The following is a 26,227-nucleotide window of genomic DNA, read 5'->3' as shown; positions in this document are numbered from 1 at the left end:
TTCATCAAATGTCATTTAAAATGTAAAGTTAATTAATAGGGTAATATGGAATTAACTTATTTGCAAAAAAACTAAAAAAAAACACAAGCAGAGATAGCTAGTAGATTAAAACGCTAGTTATGTTATTAGTGAGAATATGAGTGACCTCATGGATAAATGGTTGTCTTTGACAACAAAATATTCTGAAACTAAGCTATCTACAAGTGAAGCAGCCACTCTTTAACACCAAGAAAACCAAGAAAAGTAAACATCAACCCAAACAAAGAAAGTACAGCAGCGAGTATCTAGCACTAAGCTCTACATTTACAGGAACATAAAATTACGAGGTTGATGGTTGTGCCCCCCAAAAAAATACCTTCAGTAGGTTTAATGGCCTGTGAGTTACAAAAGGCTAGAAAGCCCTACCATAGTGAACCTGTATGTCTCTATGCCCAACCATATCTTGTATCCAGGCTAGACGTGCCAGGGCACTTATCATCTTCACATTTACATTTTTCATTTCTTTTATTTGATCGTTTGTTGTTTTTTTTTGTCAACAAGTGTATTTTTTATCTTGTAAAAAAGAAGATATTAAATCGGATACTTTTCCAGGAAACAGTTGTTTATATGTGAATATTTTTTCAGAATTACTTGTTTGGAAGGGCTTCTGGTTTGAATTTTCTTGTCCCTAAAATTGCATTGCCTTCAATTGCCTTAAATTGCTGAACTGAAGAGCTGCAGCCTCTATGAGCTCATTCGGAATGCAGGGCTATTTATTGCTGTGATCACTCTAATCAGTCTGCACAATGAGGTGGTATCAGTCTAACCAGTCTGCATGACACAGAGTAATGACAGATGTCCTTGTGAGTTTAGTCAAGCTTGGCATTGCCTTGCTTTTCTCGCGCTTTAATTCTGAGAGCGAGCACACAGTTCCTTTCTCCAAACGGACTTATTAGAAGTTGCTGGAGGTGTTGAGTAACGCCTCAAGGAACAAAAACAGAGCCAGTTTATGAGTCTGTAAATTTTAGATGCATTTTGCCACACTGTGAAGGATAATTACAAAATTTAATTGAGGCGTAAACAAACTGCAATGTTTTGCCCTCGGTAAGTGCTGAGAGAAATGGGAGGTATTAATAATCTGTTATTATTTTGTCCAGAACGCCCTAACACCTGCAAACCCTTAATCATCACAACAACAGATTCACTGTAGGAGACACGTTCACCATTTAAATAAACCTTATTAGCCTCAAGAGTAACCACTGATGACCTCATATCCTACAATTTTCTTGTAATCTTCTATTTTCTCACTGAAGTTAATTCACCCATTTTGTTTAGCATCCTTTATCTTAACACAAACATTTTCAATCCTTTTTTTGTTCATCTGTTAATACTAAACATATTGGGTTTTTTTCCTATGGTTTCTTAAAGTCTGATTGAGGTAGATGACACAGATTTAATCCTGAGGTCGTAAGAGACCACCCTCAGTCTTTAAAATAAATGTGGGCTAAAATAATCCAAACACTTTCAGCTCAAGCTTTAGGCAGCTATGAATCCTGTTTAAAAGTATTTGCTTGTGCAACATAATATAATATTCTGATAACACAGATTCAGTAATTGTAGTAATTGTAGGTTCTGTTCAGTTCCACCAGCAGGTCTTCTGATTAATGAAGAATTGATTTGTTCAGTGGTTTTCAATCACAGTTTTAGAGTACCAACGGCCTGCGTAGTTTACTGTAGATTTCAGAGTTCACCTCAGGAACGGTTGGTCAATGAGATCATTAGTGCTACATTAGGTGTGTTGAGAGCAAGTGAGTGGACAAATACTAAATTTTTGGCTTTCTTCAAGGAGAGGATTGGATAACCTTGTGAACTCACACACAGAAAAACTACTGGCTATACCAACCACACACATCTAAATATTTTGAAAAGCTGAAAAGTTAAATTAAGGTGGACTGCTGCTTTCTGTTTGGTGCTTTAAACAAAGGAACATTTATTGCCCAAAACGATTTTATGTCTTATTTCAAATGCATACGACTTTTGCACAGTAATGTTATGTAAATGCACAGTTTTTTACTGACTTTACAAAAATCAGTTCATTTAAAATGGGCTGTTTTGTAGCTTAATATCATTATAAACTGTAAAAATTAAGAAATCAATGTTTCAATCATCAACAAATTTTAAATAGAACATCACATTATTGTCTGTAATATTCGCCATTTGAAGCAACATTATATAACATTTTTACCCAAAACAGCTTTAAATTTCTTTGATACTTCAATCACTTGTATTAGTAGCATTTCTATTGCTTCTACTTTGGACTCTATGCTGCTAACTGCACCATGTAACTTTGAATAAGCAGGCAGGACAGTGTCTGCAAGAACTGCTTAAGGCTGCACAACCCGTAAAATTTAATAATTTTAATTTACCACTTTACTCCATGTGCTTCTTCCTGTTTCAATCATCATCAGCAACAATCAATGAGGCATGATCAAATATTTACTTACATCTTAATGTGGTTAAACCTGATACATAATTTAAAAGACACTTTTGTTAAAATAGGACTGCTATTAATGGTTACATTGCTATCGCAATCCTGGTGGGTGGAGAGAGCCCTTATTATTTTATGGCAAATTATGAAAATAAAATGTCTTCCAGTTTTATAAATTCCAGTTTTATAAATGTAAATTGGCATTTACATTATACAGTAAATAAAAGATATTTGAATCAGGGGTGTGATAAGTGTATGTTTAAACAGAGGATTTTCTTACTTTTGGAATTGATTAGATAGCAAAAGACATTAATCATTAATAGGTTTTTAACAGTAAAATGTAGACTTTATGTGTAGACTGACTGTGTGTATGCATGTGTGTGTGTGTGAGTGGACAACATATAGGTCTTAATTATATAATTTATTATGATATATTAGTAATTTTTCATTTTGGTTATTAAATGATTAAAAAAGGCAAAATCAGGCGCCGAGTGGTCCAGCGGTCTAAGGGCCAACCTTGCTCCCTCCGGGTGGGTAGATGGCGCTCTCTCCCCACATCACTCCTACGGTGATGTCCACAGCACAAGGCGTCTGTGAGCTGATGTACCGGAGCCGAGCCGCTGCGCATCAGCAGCAGCTCGAAAAAAAAGAAGCGCTGGCTGACTTCACATGTATCGGAGGAGGCATGTGTTAATCTTCACCCTCCTGGTGTGTTGGGACATTACTAGTGATAGGGGGAGTCCTAATGAGTGGGTTGGGTAATTGGCCATGTAAATTGGGGAGAAAATGGGAAAAATTAGAAAAAAAAAAAAAGGCAAAATCAGAAAGCTTTTCTTTTAAATCTAGATTTAATTTATTTAGGGTTTTATTTTATTTTATTATTTTTTTTACTGGGGTTTGTTTTAAAGTTTAGTTTCCACATATAGGATTTAGAGTCAAAGCAATGTGTTTTAAACTTGAACAGTGTTTAAAAAACACAAAATAAGGAAAGCATGATTTTTTTTATGTTTTTATGTTGGGACTTTAGTGATAAGTTTGACCTCTACTGAAAAAAATACAAAAAGATCCATAAGTGCGAGTGATTAGACCGAGGACACAAACAAAGCTGACACTTTTCACAGAGAACTGCTGAACCAAAGATAAGACTTCAAACACGGCCTATTGGCAAGATTTGTGGTTGACCTACAGTCTCGTCATCATCTTTTTAACCATGCTCCGGTGGATACGGAGGGCTTTAGATTTTCCTAGCCTCATCCCATCATGTGTGACTGAAAAATAGCTCACCTTCCAACAGCTAGGCATGTTTACACACTGTCAGCGATCGCCTGACTGAACCTGGCAGAAAGGCCTGGCACAATGGTAGACAGAGCAGCCTATTTCTCCCTTTGACTCCAGAGTCCCTCTGATCACCTGCTTTTTCTTCAGGATCAGATAGAGCGCCACCGGGCACAAAGATAAACAGTATACTTTCCTTTAGCCGCTCTGAAGAGCTATCATTTAATCCAGTGGGGACATCACAAGGCCACCAATCAGGCCACTAGCTGCTGTGGTTGTCTGACAATAGTGCCTATTTATCCCCTCTCGCCCTCCACAGAAATCAATAGCTTCACCCTGTCATGTTGTGAGAGACAAGGGAAGGGCTAGAGAGCATGAAATTGCACCTAAGGATTGTCTGTGGTCGGCTAGTGGTCAAGCAGGAAATGTTGCTCCTCTGCCGTTATCACACAGTGATGCTGCTTAAATGAAGCCAGTGATTCTTGGAGTCGTGGATCATTTCTGGGAAGAATTAATCGGTTAGTGAAAGAAACACTGCATTTTCCAAATGTTTTTTGTGTCTAGATATGTTTTGTGTTTACCAATATTCACAAGATTCTTGTGAAAGATAAATCACTACAGTTTTTTCAAACCGTTGAGCTCCAAAAAAAACATTGAGCTCCAATATAAAAAGGATTAAAAGTCATATACTCTGTGTACACCGTGTACACTGAAATGCCAAAAGTCATGGGATAGCAGTATGCTCTCTGGCTAGAATTGTCTGGTGCTATTATGGTGAAAATCATATCCACATTCATTGCAGAAGACTCCACACACATATACTGGAGGTCAGAATGGGCTGTTTTCTTCAGTCTCATAGGACATGTCAAAATTCATGGGACACGATACTAGTTCATGTTTCATGACATTTGGCATGTCAGTGTATGTAAATGTGATTTAATTACATCTTTCTAAAATGTAAGTCCATAATAATAAAGATGTTACAGATGGTAGTTTATTGTGGTTCTGCAACAGTTAAAGGTTTTTCCTCCAATACAATCCAATAACAACTTACGAATTTGTATTTTTAAGCCTGTAGGCATACACTAACAAATTTGTTTAGGACATTAGATATATTGATTGGTGCATCCGTAACACTTTATAATAACTTTCATTAATATACCATTATTTAATGACTAATATCTGTTATTTTTCACATTTTTAGAAACTAAAAGTTGCTATCACATTTGTAAATACTAATGAACGCATTGGCAACAGGAACTGCAATTGATAAACATTTTACTAGCGATTTATAAATGTTCCAATTCTGATGAGCTAATGATTTGCTAACATTTTAATATGAATATCCATGCTGATAAATAAGTGTCATGTGTGAGCATTTGTTAATATTAAAATTCTGATGAACTACTGCTTTGTTCACGTCTACTGATCATTGGTTAAAAATATATTAATGAAAGTTATTATGAGGTGTTACCGGTGCATCTGTATATAAGCACTGGGACAAGTTCTTCCAAAATCAGGGATACCAAATTAGTTTATCCTGTTTTTGATAGGAAAACCTGACTTACTGACTTTGACTTTGATTTTGGAGCATTGCTGTGAGAATCTGAATCATTCAGCAACAAGAGCATTAGTAAGCTCAAGATGTTGGTCAAATACTACCCCACCTCAACCCCCCCACCCCCTTCAATACCCCTCTAACACACGACTGGCATTAGATAGACAGACAGATAGATAGATAGATAGATAGATAGATAGATAGATAGATAGATAGATAGATAGATAGATAGATAGATAGATAGATAGATAGATAGATAGATAGATAGATAGATGGGTGGGTGGATGGGTGGATGGGTGGGTGGCTGGGTGGGTGGGTGGGTGGGTGGGTGGCTGGGTGGGTGGGTGAGTGGGTGGGTGGGTGGGTGGGTGGGTGGCTGGGTAGGTAGATAGATAGATCCACAAGGGTGTAGTAGTTTATCTGCTCCATTAGTCTCTAATACTATGTTTATATGCTTTAGAGAGGCTATTGTCAATATATGTATATGAAGGCTTGGTGTCATGGTGTGGGTTGCAGTTTTGTACAATACCAGGTCACCTTCATTACAGGCACTTTGACAGCCCAGACTTATGTTAATGAGGTCCTGTTACCAGTGGCCCTACTTTTTCTAAACCCATGCTCCAGTGCTCTTTTCCAACAGGACAATGCTTGTTCATATACTTCTGCCATACTATCTTCAAGATACTATGCAATAGATGCAAATGAAGGGGATGCTTTTGGACGTACTATCAACACTCCACCCCTATTGCAAAATCTGCATGGAATGATATATTGCAGGACACCATTAGGAACCTCTACAACTCTGTATTACACGTGCATTACACACTAGTTCTGCATGTGTAGGTCAATGAATATGACCAAGAGTTGCCCATATCAATCCATATTTTCTATGTCTTTTAATAATGTATTATACCTGGTAACCTTAATCTTCCTTCCAAACATCATTTTGGAAATCTGCAATCTGACACTTCTATCTCTCCCTCTGGGTGCAACTATTTTGTAACTGTTTTTTTTTTTTATGTGGAGTATATCTCGCTTGCAATTTGTTCAACATCAATGATTCGATTGCAAGCAGGACACACTTGAAAAGCATCTCACTCTGAAGTTGTGTGTCAATTCCACAGGTTTCTTTTCACACAGAGAGATCACACAGAGGCATCTAAATCCCCATCCCCACAAGATCATGATTTCCCAGGTGTCCAGCACCTTGAAACAAATCCTCCACAGGTGGTCTCCCTTCACAGGGAGACAGTGATGAAACCCACAGCAACAAAGTCAAAATCCTATGAGTGATGCTTCACACATTCGATCACTGTGCAGACAGCATAATCTCTAGGATCAGACGCTGCTCTGGTGTGCTCCAGTGGGCTCAGTTATACAGTGGCACCAAAGCCTGGACCAGTGCCCCCTGGCTCTTACCGTCTACACATGCCGGACTGGCTCTGGTTGTGCCGGCAATCTGGCCCTTCCTGCAGGCACACCTGGCCGTCTGCCGGGCGATGGTCCTCTTCGGCTGAGTGCTGTCCCGGTCGAGGGTGATGATTTCGCATGTACCGGCTGCCAGCTGACCTGGATAAAAAGACAAAAGGCTTTGAGAAGATAGAAAAAAAAATCCTTTTTTTTAATTTCAGTGTAATTAAAGGCCTGAAGCCTCACACTGCTGCATGGGGATAGAAATAAACGACCATTTCTCATCACAATATCACAAAAATTGCTTTTTTTTCAGCATTATTGCACTTTTAGCTATTATAGCCACTGTAAAAATCAGAGGTTGAACCAATGCAATTATCATCATTGGTTTTGTTCTGTTCAGCGCAATTAACACCTTTAAATGTTCCATTCCTAGTGCTGCCCAATGCTGTTTAGAATGCTATAAACCTAAAAACTGCTCAAATCAAGACATTATGGATGGGTTTAATGAGGGCTATGTCTGGATTTTAATGTCTTATGGCAGTTATTTTGCTAAACAAACACATCACTGCCATAATTCAGCCCTGTCCTCATTAACCTGCACATAACCTGCTGTGACACTGATTTACATATACACTATTTAGTATGTTTAAATGTTTGTGGACACTGATTCTAATGAATGCATTCAGCTACTTGCAGAGGGTTGCACCCTTTGCTGCACGCAAAGCTTGTCTAATCCTTGTAAAGAAGTATTGCCAATAAAATAGGACTATCTAGAGCAGATACGCATGAACCTATTAAGCGCAGTGTGGTGAAGAGGAACTGTGTTCTGTGGAATATTGGTTGCTTGTCCACTACTTTTGAGGTATTAGCTGGGTAGTTTGGAATAAGGTCAGGCAGTGGACATCCTAAACTCACTAAGACCTCACCGCTCTTTTCACTGAATGCACTCAAATCCTCACAGCAATGCTCCAAAATCTGATAGACAGTAGATTTGATTGCAGTTAGCTGAATGTGGTTTTACAGCACTTAGCAGCAATGTGTCAGCTAATGCTTGATGTTCAAGGCGGGAGTGCAGATGCTTGACAATCAAAACAATTCCTTGTCAAGGCAAATGGCTGCAAGCAGAAGGCAGTCTCCTGAGTCCAGCTGGCAAATGCATTATCCAGCCTGTCAAAAACAAAATGATGCTCAAAAGGAGCCAGAATATACTGTATTGTGGCTTCTATGTGTTTTTTGCATTGCAGCCTTTTTCAGCTCTTTCGGTATAATAAAGGTTTGTAGAGATAAATGACATGGTGTGATAATTAAAACAGGCCTATAATGGAAGAGTGATCAGTAAATACTCTGATAAATTAGATACAATTAGTCAAATCTATTCAAAATAACTATTCAAAACAGTGTTTTTAGGAAGCGGCAAAGAAAGGGGGAAAACTGTTCCAAAAACAATCAGACCGGATCTTTAATTAGCTTGACACAATGTGTCCAGACTAATGGTGTTCTGACTTGACAGTGGTTTAATTCTTTCGCTTTAGCAAAAAGACTCCTGCTGTGAGCTCGCTAGCTGACATCCTTACAGTGCTCATGATTATACCCTCCAGCTTTCCTCAGTGTTTAGCATTATGTGCTGTATTTCTTTTGAATTTTGTCGAGATGCCAAGAACACACACGCACACACAAACATCCCCTGAAGACACGAGAACTGGACTTTTCTCCAATATGTGTTTCGCTCCTCATTTTCCTCTGCCCAAAAACATCCCTAATTCCTGTGAGGCATGATGAGACTTCATTCTGTTCCCACAGGCAAACACCCCTCCATCCTCTCTCCCTCCTCTTTCACCCCATCACTGACTCATCGGGATGCAAAGCAGCCTTTATTACTCCCCGTATTTCAGGCTACATTTAAAGCAGCAGAGAAATATTGCAGGGCTTGTCAGAGCTGCCATAAAAACCTGAAAAAAAGTTCTCCAGACGACCCTTGTTGCAAGCCTCTCTCATCATAAAAACCGAACGTACTTTCACTCCAATCTATTTCAGGCAGCTGAGTTGCTTGAGCGCTTCAGTGATTATTGGAACATTTTCAAGAGTGATTTGATTCTCTCTGTCTCTCCCCATCTCTCCCCTCCCACCAGCCGCTCTCGCTCGTTTTCACTCTCCCTCCCAAAGTAACTCTCTCAAAGTTATTGTACTGTTCTCTAAGAAACTTCCATATAGTGCCCTTGGCGTTGCAATATCACACTGCAGTGCTTCTGTGTCTATTCCATTCTAAATATCAATCAGTCAAGAGAATCGAAGGTGATGCTATTTTTGTAACTGTTTTATTAACACTGATCAGAAGAAGAGAACACAGCCAGAAAAAGAGAAAAAAGAGATTGGTCAGTGGTTTGGTGCTTCCCCTGTTAAACATACTTCAGCCATCGACTAATCAACTTATTAACAAGCTTAGTTGAAGTGTATGTGTTAGAGAAAAGGGATCTCCGGGGCTAAGAATGGAAAACACTAGCCATGTTTACACCTGCTCCCTTAATCCATATCAAATGTCCGGATTATATCTGGATAAGAATAAGCCACATAACAATGCAATTATAAACAAACACAAGACACGTGTGGTGCGAGATGCATCTGGACCACAAGTGACAGCATTCTGCAACTAAAACACCAGTAAAAAGGGCCATGCAACAAACAAATTTGCAATTTCTTTCCCACAAAAACAAATAAATTTTACACATAGTTAAAATCTTATTAGAAAACAATACAGATGTAAACCTTCTTTGACACATTAGCGATACCAGGACCTAGATGAAGCACTTTGGTACCACCTATAAAACGAGGCTCCTTTATAAAGGATTTATAAAAAGTTTATAAAGCAGTTTATGAATGGTTATAAAGTAACTTGTGTCCTGCTTTTATGTAAGTGCCACTTACGATCCAGGGAAGATACTGGTTTGAGAACCACAGCCATATTTTGTCTCCTCAAAGATCCTTTCAATGAACAGATCTTTAAATAAATACTTTTCGTAGATGAGACCTGTGTGACAACCAATGATCAAAGCTAAGAGCCATTTAACAGTGTTTTTCACCAACAATGCAACCTAACTAGTTTTATTCTACCAGTTCTTCATCTAACATGATTTGTGTCATCCATATCCAGATTCAATCAAGATTAGCTGAACATTACATAAGTAAATGTACATATTTTTCTCAATCTCTCTATATTTCAGTCTGCAGCCATCATAAGCAGAGAGGTGATATGCTTGAAAAGTATTGGCATTCATTTGTAATCTCAGACCCAAATAGAGTCTAATGAGTGAGACCTGCTGAACGCTGGAGTGAGGGAGTGCATGGGGCCATTCATAGAGCTTCATCAGCATGCTGCCAATGGAGCATGGCCCTGTGTTGATTGAATTCAGACTTCAAGCACTCCTCCTTTAATCCCTTGCGCATTCATTCGGCCCGGGCCTGGCCTGCACTGTATGACAAACACATCAGCCCCCCTCACTTTCATTCTCTGGTGCCCATCAATGTTTACTCTAACCCCCTTCATCCACTAATTCAGCAACATTTACGCTTAAACAAATACCCAGGCGATTTAAGGATGACTCTTAAATAAATAGAAAAATAGCTCCTAAATTTCATGCTACTTAACTGAAGTCTTTGCCATGCTAAGTGGCCCAGTTCAAGATGGATGATATGTCATGACTGTCTGTGTGAATGGCCTTTGTGACAGTGAAACGTCTGCCGTGTCTCAGACCCCTCAAAGCTCCCCCTACGAAATCTCCTGCATACTTCACTGCATGCTTCAGTCCACCGTTTTAGGGATGAAAGAGCTGCCAACCACGCATCTCCGAGAGGGAGAGTGTGCTGCCTCTGCTGATCTGAAATTCAAAAGCTATCCCTTACAGCCTGTCAGAAAAGTGATGGAGTGAAAAGTGAATCTATCATCAGGGGACCAAGACTGCACTTAGGAATGCACCAGCATGATATCAGCGTTTCAATCCGATGACAAATCATGCAGTCAACTACATATGGTTTAGTTAAGCTTTCTATAATATGAAACACTTCACACCACTTTGTTGTGGGATTTTGGCTGCCACCCTGTACACCTTGTAATGTGTTGTGAGAGTTTTAACTGGAATATGTGGCAGTAAGACAGAAAGATCACTGGTTCAATCCCCTAACCCAGCAGGACTCTGGGGGAGGAGTGAATGAAAAACACTTACAACTAATGGTGCCAAGGTGACCTTAAGGCCTCAGCACACTTCTTACAGAGACAGCGTTCACTTGGCTTCGGAGAACAATGACATAAGATGATATAGTTATGAAAAAAAATGAACAAACACTGTGTCACACACATGTAAGCTAGGCAATGAAGCTGTGGAACGAAAACATAACGTGTCAACACCTGTGATTGGTTGGGAGCATAGGAAAGGCAAATAGAACTGTAGAAAGAATGCAAGCTCATAAGCAGGTTAATGCACATTTGTTTTGAATCAGCAAAGGCACCCAACCAAATTGGATATATGTGTGCTCACTGCCCCTATTCAGAACTGATTATTATGAGTAAAAGTACTTTAAGTGCTCTATCAAAAAAGTGACTTGAGTAGAAGTTGAAGTGTTCTTTAAGCAGAAGTGGAACAACTTTTTTTTTGAACTTAAGTATTGCAAGGAGTTTACTCTGAAAGTACTGTGTTATGTAGCTACAGATGTAATGCAGAAAATGTAATTAGAGTAATTACAGAATTACAGTTTAGGCTAAAGGACACTCACAATTACTTTTGTTTTAGCAGAAGTACAAGGACAGGAACGCTCAAGATACAGTACATTTACATGGAGTCTAATTAAATCCCTAAACAAACCTGCCCAAAAGAGAGGCTAAACAGAATTGACAGCAAGCCATGAGGATATTTACTCAATAAAAGGTCAGTATTTAGTTGGATTTGGGGCATGTTAATGTGTATTTGGTATCGTTAAGACGCCAAAATGTTATTTTGTTTTGTATTCTGTTTATTGTTGATGTAAAAGCTGGATTTGCGTGCTGCAACACATCCTTGTGTGTAGGGTTGCAGCGGTAACCGGTTTCACGGTATACCATGGTATTAAAATGCATGGTTATCATACCGTGTGTGTTTGCTTATTACCGGTAAAACGCAAGCCAGCGGAGAAACTCACCCGCGCATGCGCAACTCTGCTCCGCTTCAGCTACTCAGCACACAGCGGTGAGAACAGCAGAAAGTGCATCAGACTAAACAAATCTCCGTCCACCTAAAAAAAGGCTAAACTAAAATCAGCAGTGTGGGACTATTTCAGAGACCCGCCGAACGCACCCGAGGATGGTTATCCGATTTGTAATCAATGTGGCCGTAAAGTCACAGCTAAAGGTGGACATACGTCAAACCTGTTCTCCCATCTCCAAGAACACCACCCCGCCGTGCAGCGCAAAGTATGTGTTTAGTTTATAATTTTAATCTGAACATAAATAAAACCTCTTTGTAGTCGTGCATAACCCATGCGGTAAGCGCTCGCAAAAGCGCTGAGTTATCCGAAATTTGGGCACGCAGGTACAGGCGTGAAGTGCGTGCTACGACGGATTCACGTGTCCGTGTAAAGGTCCTGGCCGGACTGGACGTGAAAGACGCCATTCATTTACATGCGTTAATTTTCAAATTCTGACGTGCCTGTTTTTCATGTGTTAAAACCAGACTCTGTGTGAAAGCCTTAAAATAGAAATCTCTATTGTGAGGATCATGTCAGAAATAAATCCCCTCTTTCTGCAGTATCTGGTTATATACCAACTTGGCAGTAAAACGGACGTTTACAACAGTTGTTGATCAGACACTGACCCAGGCTCAGTTTATCAGATATTAAATAATTTAAACTTAAATAATTGTACTTAATAGTTTAAACACAGGATCTTTACTTCTTAGAGGACATGTAATGTGTGACACGTGTGTGTGTGTGTGTGTGTGTATATATATATATATATAATTATATACACCCTTAATGACCTTAAGAGTAGTGGAAAAACCTGGTTTCCTTCACCTAATGGTGTACAGTTTATTTTTTTTAAGGAGACATTATCTATATAGTTGTTCCAGGTTTCTACAATAAATAGTTAATTGAACAAAAAACCTTTGTTGTAATTTCTTTAAGGGTCAGTTTAATAATATATGTAACAAACTGTGATACCGTGATAACCGTGATACTGCGGTATTTTCTGAGACGGTTATCATACCGTGAAAATCTCATACCGTTGCAACCCTACTTGTGTGTTTGTGTGTAAGGCGCACTTGTGTAGCTAAGATAGATACAGTAGGTTCCACCACCAAGATAGAAACACGTCAGATATTTACCTGAACTCACCTAATTTCCAGACCACCATGCCCATTAATGTAGATATATTCCTAAACTTCGACGCACTTTTAACAGTGCTGGCACAAGGCGTAGAAAAAAAGTTTGACGGGGTGTAACGTAGCAAAGAGCATCACGATGCGCCTTGTGCAGGGTGTGCGATAGGGCCCTTAGACTGTAGTAAAAAAATAAAATTAGGAGGAAAAATAATACTCTAGTATAGTGCAGATACAGCATTTTAGCACTAGTGAAGTATCCCTGGTGTGTGGTCACTACTATGCAATGGGTTGACTAAATGTGGAGGCTAATTTCTGTTGCACTGATGAGCTTATTGGCCATAAGGGATGATTCTAATCTTGTGTAAACAACAGCTCAAAAGTATGCTGGGGTTCAAATCTTATCTGTGTTACATAATCAGCATAGCCAACATGTTCTCCCATTTAAAGCTTCATCTGCCAAGAAAAGGTGTAAAATGAGCAAAAATCTGAATAGCGCAACAAACAGCGTCCCTTAATCGGCCTCGTCTTCCTCGGGTTCTTCCTCCCTGTTCTTTGGAGACCGCTGGGATTAGCTGAGGATGAAAATGAAGATGCCAGCTGCTCTCTGGAGTGTGCAGCGCTCATCAGCCAGTCACTGGCCCTGGTGCTAAGCCAGTTTGGCAAAGATTCTGCATCTCAGCTAGGCCCTGTGCTCCGAGCAATGAATCTTACTGCATGGCAAAAACTTAAATGCTAAAATCTTCCATTTCTCAAACTTCTAAATGAGTTCAGTGGAGATTAAGCACTTAATATGCCTAACGCCATTATCTTCATTAAACTAATTTAGAAGTATTTGATTTGATAAACTCGTGATGGCGAGTGGTACAGCTGGATTTGAGGGTTGGGATCTGTCACTGGGACCAGAGCTCATTTTTTTAGTGATGCTACAAGCGTGGCTGGAGGCTCAACACATCTGAAATCTTCTACAAACTGCACATTTTTCACAATTACACATTCAAACATTCTGTACAGACAACACCCACACATGCAAATAACTTTACCAATTGTCCTGTCAGATCCAAGCAGGAATACGCATTCATTCCTAATACATATTCATTTGACAGAATTTAAACATGAACGATGATCTTACTGTTCCATAATCTCATAATTTTTAACAACATTTTAAAACACCAGCTGTCTTAATTTTTATAGCTTCTTTCATATGTTTTTGAATGCCACTGATAAATTGTCTCAGGGAAGATTCTGTTCTGATAGCAATTATATGTTCAGTTATTATAGATAGTCCTGATGATAAACAGTATTTCAGTAGAGTGGATATATATGTACAAGTAATCTATGTACAACCTCAAATCAGAAAAATACAGCATAGAAAGTGCAAAAAGTGCTTACATTTATTTTGACTTTTACTTAATTGCAGACAGTATGAACCCACAATATGTTTATGTTGTGTCTGGTCTAGGGCTAGGGCTAGAAATATGGTAAAAACTAACTACTAAGAATGACTTTAAACTGATTATGATATGTTTCTTTTTTTAAAAGACATTGTACTGCAAAGCCCCCAAAATGCTCCACAAGAGTCCAGAAAATCTGTTTAATATATAACCATTTTTTACCTGGTGCTTTTATATTGTATTCTGAAGGTTATATCACTTCACCTCAAAGATAAACATTTAAAATTATTTCTTGAAATATTAAATATATGTGGCTGCTGCAGTCTCAGTACTTATATACAGATGCTTATTGCAGACTTTCATTAAAAAGCTACTAAGAGCCCACTTTTCCCCTATGTTATTTCTTTCAGATTTGTTCTGAAATCAAGGTCAACATTAAACATATGTGTTAAAAAATATACATAAATCCAGTGTGATTGCTGAATCGAAATGTCAAGCTTTATACATTTGCTCTTTATCCTATTGTTTTCTGTTTAGAAAGGCATTACAGAAAAAACATACAGAGTTTCTTATTAAGAGTTTTAACATTGACTAAAATTATTGGACATCCATAACAAAAACTATATACATCCAGGGAATACATTTGCATATCAGAACAGCCAGAGCAGCAATCAAAAAAGAAAATGAATATAAATAATACATTTATACATAAAATAATATATTCAGTCCTTATATTACCTTAAACCAATCAGCTCCTTAATCCTAACACAAACACTCAGCAAGCATGGACTTTCCTAATAAACTGGGTGTAAGATCTGAAATTTAAAGTCTCACATGAATGAGGAAAGCTCTAAATGAGAAGTGTTTTTCAGCCAAGTGTTTTTCAGCTTTTTCAGTGTAGTTCAGCTTGTGTTTGAGGAAGAGAATGAAGAAATATGGAGGAGAAATGTAAAGTTTAACCTGAAATTTGGAAGACCAAGAATATTTTAGACAAAATATGCTCAGACAGATAAATCAAAATCTCTGTACAATTGCCAAGAACCTACATGAAAGATTGGTGGTGCACCATTTCAACATGCAGTGTTGTTTGATACAAAAAATGTATCATAGTAGAGCCATGAAATGAAAACCTTTCCTGCATCCCTGCCACAAAATGGCACATGTAAACCATGATTATTTTATTCATTTCATGTGTGGGAATGTGTTATTAAAACCAGGCCTCACTCTCACTGTACTAAGAGGTGGCAGTTTATTACTCATAGTAGTTTTAACCAGTAAAGGCTGAAGACAGTTAAAGTCTCCCAGATGAGCTGAAACTTTTTACTTAGCTGTGACTCCTTAAGCATATGGTCATAGAATATACATTAATACCATAATACTTTACTTCAATGCAATTTGCATTTTATAACAAAAAACAAGCATTAATCACATTTAAATAGGATTTAAACATTTTAACATTGGGCATTATATCATTATAACAGTTTTATATTTGAATGGAAAACTGTTGGATGTAACAATGTTTTTCTTGTCACATGACTGATGATAGGACTACTATAGCAAATAAAAGTATTTTCTTTCTTGTTATAAAATCTTTCTCTGCTGTGTCATCAATGCAGTGCTTGTCTTTTAGAAAAAGTGTCCATTTGCTTTGTAGAGATGCTCTGATACTAACTTGATGCACATTAGTTCTATTTATAACCATGAAGCAAAATTTCCAAGAAATGTAGAGCTTTTAACATAAATCAATAATTAACAATTAAATTAAATATATCATTTCTATGAATGATTTTCTGGAATGAGTTTTAAACTTTTTCAGTAGAAGTATTTATTATTAATGGAAGATTAAAAATGAAGATATTTAAGATGTTAAATGGGGTCAATGGGGTTTTTAGCAAGCATTTAAATTTAAGTATGATGGAAATTAATTCATGACTCCAGGGGTCTTTAAATTCATTAGTACCCCCAAATTATGGGAGTTTATTTTATATATATATATATATATATATATATATATAATAATTCACTTCATAAAATGTTTCTTGTCGATTTCACAAATATGATCATACATCTTCATAATAATAGGTATTGCCATTATTAACAATACATTATTGCATTAACAATTAATGCAAAAAAAATATTTTACTAGTTACTATTTATTTACCAATTAACTAATATAATAATATAATTTCTATGACTCATTTCCAGGAATATATATATATTTTTCTGTAAAAGCATTTATTATGAATTCAAAGTTAAAAATGAAGATAAATAAGATGTTAAAGTAGGGTGAAGTACCTAATAATAGCTGGCATTGAATTGAATCAACATTGAATCAACGTTGATTTTATGATTGAATCAGCGTTGGAATTGATGTTGATTTTGAAAAGTGAATCAACATTTATATGGCAACGTTGTTTCAATGTCGTAAACTTAACCTTTAATAAACCATAACTCACATTCAGGATGCTCAAAATTGTATAGAAGAAAAAAAACTGTATGCCATGGTGAACATTTTTTATAGAATGTTATTCTCTCTCTCTCTCTCTGAAAATGCATCTCTGATAAGTAGGAACTGTACAACTACAAACAAAAAGCAATTAGTATAAGTAGAAAAACTACTAAAACTAGAAAATCCTGTGGTTAACAGAGAGTTAACAATACACTTACATCACTGTAGTAAAGCTAAGTATAAAGAATGTTACCCACCACTACCAATCTGATTACTCAACATCTGATCTCAAAAACACAACAGTAAAACAAATAGAACATTAACATTCCCCCAGATATGGTGAAGAATTGGTGCCAGATTAAAAATTACTGCAAATGAAATAAAAACACTTTTTCATCCCTCCATCCAACCTGTTGTCCTTTTAAAATTGTATGGTGATGAAATTTAAAATGCTAATTCAAAAGGCAGAGGGATGAGGAGAAAATGTTGATTTATGTTAAAATTTCAACATTTGCACAACCATTTAACATTAAATATTGATTTAACATTGTTTCAGTGTTGAAACAAAAACAGACATTACTTCAATCATATTTTAACCACATTTTAACGTTGAAGGTCGGTTGTGTGCCAGCTGGGTTTACTTCATAAAACATCTTATGTATTCTATATCATTGGATCTGATATTAACGATACTCAGACATGGATTGTTATTAGTAAAAAGATCATTGTTCAAGTACTAAGTATGTGCTATAAGTTCTCTATATGAGTGGTTCTCTAATAAGTGATACTTATTATTGTTTTTGTGTATAATAATTGTAATATTGAATACTGATTGACTATAACAGTTCTTACCATTTTAATCTTACAATTACTGTCACAAGATATTAGAGTTTACGGAACAGATCCACAGACAGTCTTAATGCTACATAATGATCTGCAGTCTTGGACTACACAGCATTATGAATAGAGATTTTCTATTGAAAGTAATATGTAGTCTGTAAAACTTTATTTGTAAAACAGCCCCTATAATAATAAATCCTGTGAAATCTGTTAACTCATCAACAAAAAACAGTAATTTGCTATTTATAAGTAAAATGAATGTCATACTATCATATGTTACTATGCATGTAATCAATTCAATGTAAATAATTAAATATACACAAGATCTTTAACGAATGAAAATAATTTTATACATAAGAGTGAGCTTTAAAAACAATGTGAGCTCCACTCCAGCCTTGGCAAACAAGCCCGCCAACTTCCCCACCCAGCATCACTCAGCACGAGCAAAATGAAAAGTGTTTTGGCCGATGCCAGATCTCAGTCTGCCAGAGCTTTCCGCTTGTGTCCTCTGACTTTATGAAAAGCAAAGCCGTGCATTCTCCAATTATCTTCAATAAAAGCCCTGTTACTGTGGCAACCAAGCCAATGTGTTCTTTTTTTTTTTTTTTTTTGCTTTTTTGTTAACCATAGAAGCAAACCAGCGCAGACCTATAAGCTCACTTATGCCCCTCCGGCAATTACCTCCAGTAACTGGCTGTAGCCCACCTGATCCCTGCTCTCACAATATGCAAACCACTTTTCTGATCAAATCTTGAGGCCATTATATTTTACAGAGAGGTCGTTATCATGAGAGAGGCCATTCAGGGTCACTCAATCTGTTCTACAGTGTTCAGAAGACTGAAAGCCTATAATATAATAATGTGTATGCCCACTATATTATTTATTTATATTCACACATTGATCCTGCGATTTTGTGCTTAGAGTTCTATGTAGTAATTACAATGGGTTCTCTAAGTATGTGAGTTCTACACTGTACTGAAAGTGGGTTCTTTGAATAGTAAAACTGCTAACAACCTTAGCAAAATGACAATTAAAATGCTGGTTTTACTATATTTGACAATATCAGTCAAACACCTCTTCAATGTTTTCTCTTATTTCTTTATTTAATATGTTTTCTACATTGTAGATTAATATTAAAAGCATAAAAACAATTAATTGACACATATGGAATTATGTAGGAAAAAAGTAAATGTTTGTCCTTCACAATCCCCTGACCTAAACCCAGCTGAGATGGGTGATTTAGGATGAGCTGGAGCCTCACAGAGTGAAGTAAAAGCAGCAGCTATTGTTCAGCACCTCCAGGAACTCCTTTAAGATGCTGAGAAACTATTCCAGGTGACTCTCCCTCATGAAGACACTGAGGTTTAAGTACAAAGAATGTGCAGATCTGTCCTCAAAACTAAATGTGGTACTTAGAAGAATCTAAAGTATAAAAGTATGGTTTGTTTAACACTTTTTGTTTACAAGATAAAAATTTGAAATGTAAAAAAATATATAAAAAAAATATATAAAAAAACATGCTGAATAAGATGCTGTGTCCACACTTTTGACTGCAACTGTATGTATGATACCCTTTAAGCAAAAAGTGTTCTACATAGTACTTCAAATGTTTCTTTAAATATAGGCTACACTCAAGACAAATACAGTTCTGCATAGTCCAAAATGTACAATGAAATGAGTCTTACTATACACAACTCTGGAAGAAAATGAGACCATTTAAAAATGATGAGTTTCTTTGATTTTACCTAATTGAAAACCTCTGAAATATATTCAAAAGGAAACTGGATGATTACAAGCCATCAAACCAAGCTGCTTGAATCTTTGCATCAGGAGTGGCATAAAATTATTCAAAAGCATTGTGTAATACTGGTGGAGGAGAATATGCCAAGATGCATGAAAACTGTGATTAAAAAACAGGGTTATTTCACCAAATATTGATTTGTGGACTCTTAAAACTTTATGAATATGAACTTGTTTTCTTTGCATTATTTGAGGTCTGAAAGCTCTGCATCTTTATTTTTGTTATTTCAATCATTTCTCATTTTCTGCAAATAAATGCTCTAAATGACAATATTTTTATTTGGAATTTGGGAGAAATGTTGTCCACAGTTTATAGAATAAAACAACAATGTTCATTTTACTCAAACATTTACCTATAAATAGAGAACCTGATTCAGAAACTGAAGTGGTCTTTTAATTTGGTTATTTGATTGTAAGCTAAAGTTTCACATATTACTGATATGGTAAAGTCCTGGTTTTCCTATGTAAAGCCTTTACTCAAATGTCTTTTTCTGATTAAATCTTGAGGCCATTATATTTTACAGAGAGGTAGTTATCATACGAGATGCCATTCAGGGTCACTCAATCTCTCCTTCAGTGCTGAGAAGATTGAACGCACCAAATAAGATGAAAACCTATTAAAAGCCTCATTAAAATAATATAAACCCAAAAAATAACCTGAGAACAAAGCTTTCATGCACATAAACTAGACCTGCAATTTTGTTCTGGCTCTGAAGTCTACAGTCTCCCAAAACACCTTATGGTACAATTCCCATTCTACAGGGAAACACAAGCGTAATGGTCAGTGTGAAGGTGTATCGATTACCTGCAATCATAGTGTCTTTGCTCTGCTGCACTTTTCCTGCGTGATAATTACGAGCTCACCCAAGCGTATCACATTCAATAGTCCTTATATGTTTGTGAAATCTTTGATATTGGACTTCAGTCATTCTATTAGTCATTCCATACAAATATCTCTGACAGACGACAGTCAGCGGGAGCATTTAGATCAGCCCCTCAGGCATCGTCTTGCTGGGGTGCACATAAACAGCAAAACCAATTCTAGATTACCAATTCATGCAACAAGCAAATAAACCCACAAATAAATAAAAAAACATGTAAGATTTTGACCATTGATCTTTACCCTTCAGTTAGGTTTGAATGTCAATACACAACACCACTGAAAGTATACAACACACACACCAATGTGCTTTTACAGCTGAGTGATATTAAATTATTAAGAGAGATGATTTATATTGCAGTAATGTGTTCAATGCAATTTCAGTGAAATTTATCAGCCCCAGAGGAACAGCCAGACAGCACTGGATTAACTCTTCCTGTGTTCACACTGAAGTCAAGCTATGTGCAAATTAAGTCGACACGGTTCATGTCAGTCCAATAATGAGAATTCTTTTGTAAGATTTGGTAAAATTGAGTTTAAATAAGTAAAAGTGTCTGTATCTGAAACTAATTTGTAAAGCAAATAGCTGCTCCTAGGCTGTATTTTCAGCAATTCTACATAGAGTTCTACATAGCACTAAAACACGGCTCTATGATTAACACATTTCAGATACACTCTATCCAAAGAAGGCTCTACATATTATCATCAAACCTGTCTACATGTCTACATGTTACTGAGATAGTAAAACTCTGGTTCTACATAGCAGTGACAAAATGTTCCGTTTACTACTGGATACATTTGAAGCAAAAAGGGTTCTACATAGTACTCACAAGTGGTTTTAGTAAATCTGTGGGTTTACTCTAGGCAACACTATGCAAAAAGGGTTTTACATAGTACTAAAATTTATTTTTTGGCTTGTAAAACCTTGGTTTTATATTGAAATTGACAAGTAGCAAAATTAGATCTACTTATTTAGTTCTCCATAATACTGACATGTACTCAAAATAGTTTTTTTTTAAATATGGCTACACAAAAGGGGCTCCTGCATAGTACTGAAAGAAATAGAATGGGATAGCTGCACTCTAAACAAAAACAACATAGTAATTGAATGAATTCTTTCAATATAGACTACACTGAAAGCAAAAGTGTATAGTATGTTTAGTTCTAAAAATAAGTAATAGTTAATCCTTGGCTTTACAATATATAGGTTACACTCATGGCATTTTTTTCTGTTTTTGTCGGGATAGCCCACTAAAAAAGGGTTTTAGTGAATTCCTGCTTTTACTATTATCAGGTACACCCTAAAAATATTGTCCTACATAGTATTTAAAATGGGATCCTTAAATATAGGCTACACTCAAGGCAAAAATTACAAGGTTCAGCATAGTTCTCCATATTAGTGCAAGGGGGTTTAGTAATTTTTTTTTTACAATATATAGACTACACTCTTAGCAAAAGAATTCTCTATAGTATTAAAAATGTGTCCTTTGAATAGTATTATTCTGTTATTCTTTAGACTATAATTATTTCTTTAAATATGTTACTTAATCTGTAAATTCATTTTAAAATAGGTTCTCTAGGTTACTGTATATAAACCTTTTAAAAGATTTTGTAAGGCCTAGATGCAATAGTACTATTACAGCTGGACAAATATAAGAGACCACTTTAAAATGACCAGTTCCTTTGATTTTACCAAATTGTAAACCTCTGGAATATAATCAAGAAGAAGATGATCACAAACCATCAAACTAAGCTGAACTGCTTGAATTCTTGCACCAGGAGTGGCATAAAGTTATCCAAAAGCAGTGTGTAAGACTGGTGGAGGAGAACATGCCAAGATGCATGACCAGGGTTATTCCACCAAATATTGATTTCTGACTTTTTAAAACTTTATGAATATGAACTTGCAAATAAATGTTCTGAATGACAATATTTGTATATTTTTATATTCAAATGTTGTCTGTAGTTTATAGAATAAAACAGCAATGTTCATTTTACTCAAATATATACCTATAAATAGCAGAATCAGAGAAACTGATTCAGAAACTGAAGTGGTCTCTTTTTTTACAGAGCTGTATATACAAGCGTATATACTTATATATAAACTTATATATAGTCATTCATGCACTAAAACGAACAAACATGCTCTTAATAAAGAGGCGTTTTTACATAAAGACAATGTACTTTACCTTCTCGTAGAAAATGTGCCTGAAACAAAGCCAGGAGCGAAAGGGCAGCAGCTGCTGCCGCGAGCGCCCACGCGACCCGGACAGGCTGCATGTCCACTCTCTCTCTCTCTCTTTCTCTCTCACTCTCTCTCTCTTACTCAGCGCCCATCACTCCAGACCAGAGAGCAAAAAAGGACAAAGAGGACGCAAACAAATCCTTTAAGAAGAAGATGCAAGAAGATCAATGGGACGGTCAGAGGCTGCGGTGGAAAAGTTGAAGGATGCTCTGAGAGGCTGTGTGTGTTTTCTATGGCTGAAATCTTTACACACAAAGTTAAAAGACGTTGTTCAGAACTACATGATGCAAAAATGGAAATGGAGAACTGGAGTCTGTGCAGATCCCCAGTCTGCGCACAGGTATCTGTTCCATTAGACAAAAAGTTACAGAAGCATGTAGTCCAGCCGGAAGGTAAAGATCAGCTCCTGTACGCTGAAGATGGGTTGATGTGTTCACCCTCCTGATCTGTCAAACGCACATATTCCTCTCCAGAGCTGATGCTGATGCTGTGCGTGTCTGTATCCGATCCATGAACCCCGTGCGCATCAGCAGCACTCCTCCTCTCTCTCTCTCTCTATCTCTCTCTCTCTCTCTCTCTCTCTCTCTCTCTCTCTCTCTCTCTCTATGTCCTCTTTAAGGCAAGACGCTGTTCCTCAAATGCCGTAAGGCATAGAGAGCTCTGTGTGAGTGTGAGTGTGTGTGTGTGCTGCGACGGTGCTGTGTGTGTGGTGTGACGGAGGAATGTGTGTGTGCGCGCGCACACGCTCAGCTCATATCCCTTTCCGCGTGCTGCTGCTGCTGCTTCTGCTCCTCCTGCGCTCGCGCAAGGTGCATCACTCCTGGTCTGAGCAGCAGCGGCAGCAGCAGCAGCTCTCCCCCTCCAAAACCCTGCAGGGGGACAGTTTCATAAACTGCTCTGTAGGTTACGTCATCACCCCCCACCTCAACCCCCTGGAATGTGTTCTCGACGCTAGTTGTGTGTTATCTTCTATCTTGTTTACTTATTATTGTTGACTGAAGTATTTCCCTTATTTACCTCTGATATTGATTATAGATTACCTTTACTGTGTGTTAAAAATAGGTGATCTATCTATCTACTCTAGAAATTCCGCCATTTGTTCTTTCTCATTTTCGTATTTTCATATCTCTCTATGTATATCTCTCTTTCTCTTTTTCCTTATTTCCATCTCTCTTGCAGTTCTCTCACTCTCTCTCTCTCTCTCTCTCTCTCTCTTTCTCTCAGTTTTTGTCTTTATTACTCTAGAGTCTTTGTCTCTAATTCTCTTTTGGTATCTATCTATCTATCTATCTACTCTCTTTCCATGTTATTCTGTCACTTGTTTTTTCTCTTTTTTTGCATTTCCATCTCCCATCACCCTTGCTCCCGTACTTCCTCTTTTTATCTCTTTTTTGTTCTCTCTCCATGTATTACTATCTTATTCTTTCGTTCTTTCTCTTTTTCCTTGTACCCATCTCTCTGACAGTTCCTCTTTGTGTATTTCTCTCTATATATTTTTTCTCTTGATCTCTCTGTCTCTCATACTCTATTTATCTCTCTCTTCATGTTATTCTTTTACTTCCTCTTTTTCCTCGTATTTCCTTCTCTCTTACTTCCACTCTCTTTATCTTTCTTGCACTCTCTCTCTATGTATCTCTCTCTGATTCTATCTTTTTTTCTTTTTTTCATCTATCAGTTAATCTCTGTGCATTTCTTTCCTTCTCTCTCCTCCCTCTGTCCATCTTCTTCTTTATTTCTCTCCCTCCTTCTTTCTTTTTCCTTAATTCTATCTCTCTTTCAAACCCTCTCTGTGTATTTCTCTCCCCCATCTCTCTCTCTCTCTCTCTCTCTCTCTCTCTCTCTCTCTCTCTCTGATCCAGATTATGGGCTCTTTTCATAGTGTGATTAATGTATTTACTGGTAATCACTGCAATCTGTTCTCATTTGTACATTTTATCAGTAAATCAGTGCAGGGGATATTTATTCAGACACAACCATGAGGCTCAGTGAACTCAAGTATGGTCTCATTAAATATATTGGACATGCTCAGACAGGAGTGGGTGCATCTCGATTGAAAAATGATTCACTAATGAGGCTTTAAGACTATTTGCTTTATATAGCACTGGTTCTCTGCATGCTACCTGAACCTTCTATACTCTAGCACACTGTAGACTCTACAAAACCTCTGAAGGCATTCTGGATTATAACAGTCCTTTATGTTTTATAGGTGGAGCCAGCAAGGGTTGGGCTGGATGTTCCACCACATCTTACAGGTGAAATGAGCAAACACACCTGATTAACGCCTTGATGTTAAATAAAACAAAAATCATCTTCCCGAGATCCAGTTTATACACACATTACTTTAATCATTAAAAATGTGGAGACTTAAAATTAAATTGTATCACAGCAGCCCTGTTGGTTTGAATCAGATGGCACAGACTCCATTTCCCTGATGGATCCATGAGCTTAGAGCAGCCAACACCCTGTGGGCATCAAACTTCTATATCTAAGGGGTCTGATGGCTTGTTTACCCTGATATGAGGTTCTTCCCATTATGAAATAGGCTGCTGTTCTGTGGAGGACCCTTAAGCCCCTGTGCTCCTCTTTTTCACTAAGTCTGGAGGGAATAATTATGTCTTCTTATTTATCCATGGCCACACTTTGAGCGAGCACTAGCACATCCACCTTTTGGAGGTGGACCCCATGCTTACAACCTACAAGCTGGAGGTTAGAAGGCCTAGAGTCTGAAAGTGGGCCACCAGATCAAACAGCAGCTGTTGAAGAGCCTCAACTGCCCTGTAGTGACTGATTCTACAGAAGATGAAGCCCAGAACTGGAGGTGCTGGACTAAAGCACAAACTCCAGAATATGAAGGGGATATCAGCAGGGAGCCCTGGCCTCAGCTGCCTGTGAAAGTTGACCTGGTGCTGAGATTTCTCAACCTACAGCATCCCAAACACTCTGTAAGCTGACAATAACATAACCACCACAGACAAAAAATGAGAAAACAGAGAGAAAAGTCTTGGCTTGGGTCTTAATTAACCCCTTTACGCAGATACAAATTTATGTCCACTCTACTACTTCACTATAACACTTGTTATATTAAGTTTTACGTACAGCACAATGATCATTTAAGGCGTAAACTAAGGTAGACACTTGGGACAAAACATATTAGGTTCCATTTTTGAACATCAAATGCAAAAAAGCGTAAAAAAAACTAAAAAAAGCTTTTTATTGTTGGAGGTTATAATGTGTGTATGGATGCTAGAAAAGAAACATCAGTCATACTTTTCATATCCTGATTCACCAGAGTCTTGACACACAAGGTACAAAAAATGAAGAAGATACAAGAAAACATTGAGAAGCTACACAGCATTATATTAGCTGTCCTTTTAGTGTTTCCAAAGCGTCCAAAATCTCTCCAAAATATCCAAAACCTCTCCAAATACAAGGAAGATGTCTGTCACTATACAACAAGAGTTTGCGATATTTATTTGGTGTGTGTGAAAGAACAAACAAATATAAGTCTATTTCAGAGTAATGTTAATATTTCTTTTGAGGAATTTACCTTATTCAAAATGAAAAA

At 37.2% G+C, this 26,227-nt stretch overlaps 1 protein-coding gene across 1 annotated transcript in view; it reads right to left on the bottom strand.

The window, feature by feature from the left end:
• tafa5b (TAFA chemokine like family member 5b) overlaps positions 1-23,465 on the bottom strand; it is a 35,229-nt gene extending 11,764 nt beyond the window's left edge. Inside the window, exons 1-2 of the mRNA XM_007246616.4 lie at positions 22,607-23,465; positions 6,720-6,869 (exon numbers count right to left, since the gene is read on the bottom strand). Of these exons, the coding sequence (XP_007246678.1) occupies positions 6,720-6,869; positions 22,607-22,697 (241 nt within the window). The 5' untranslated portion in view covers positions 22,698-23,465. The remainder of the gene's footprint in view (positions 1-6,719; positions 6,870-22,606) is intronic.
• Between the last annotated feature and the right edge of the window lie 2,762 nt (positions 23,466-26,227).

This window comes from Astyanax mexicanus, chromosome 2, assembly GCF_023375975.1.
Source record: "Astyanax mexicanus isolate ESR-SI-001 chromosome 2, AstMex3_surface, whole genome shotgun sequence".
NCBI lineage: Eukaryota > Metazoa > Chordata > Actinopteri > Characiformes > Acestrorhamphidae > Astyanax > Astyanax mexicanus.
This window is presented reverse-complemented; position numbering and strand designations above follow the sequence as displayed.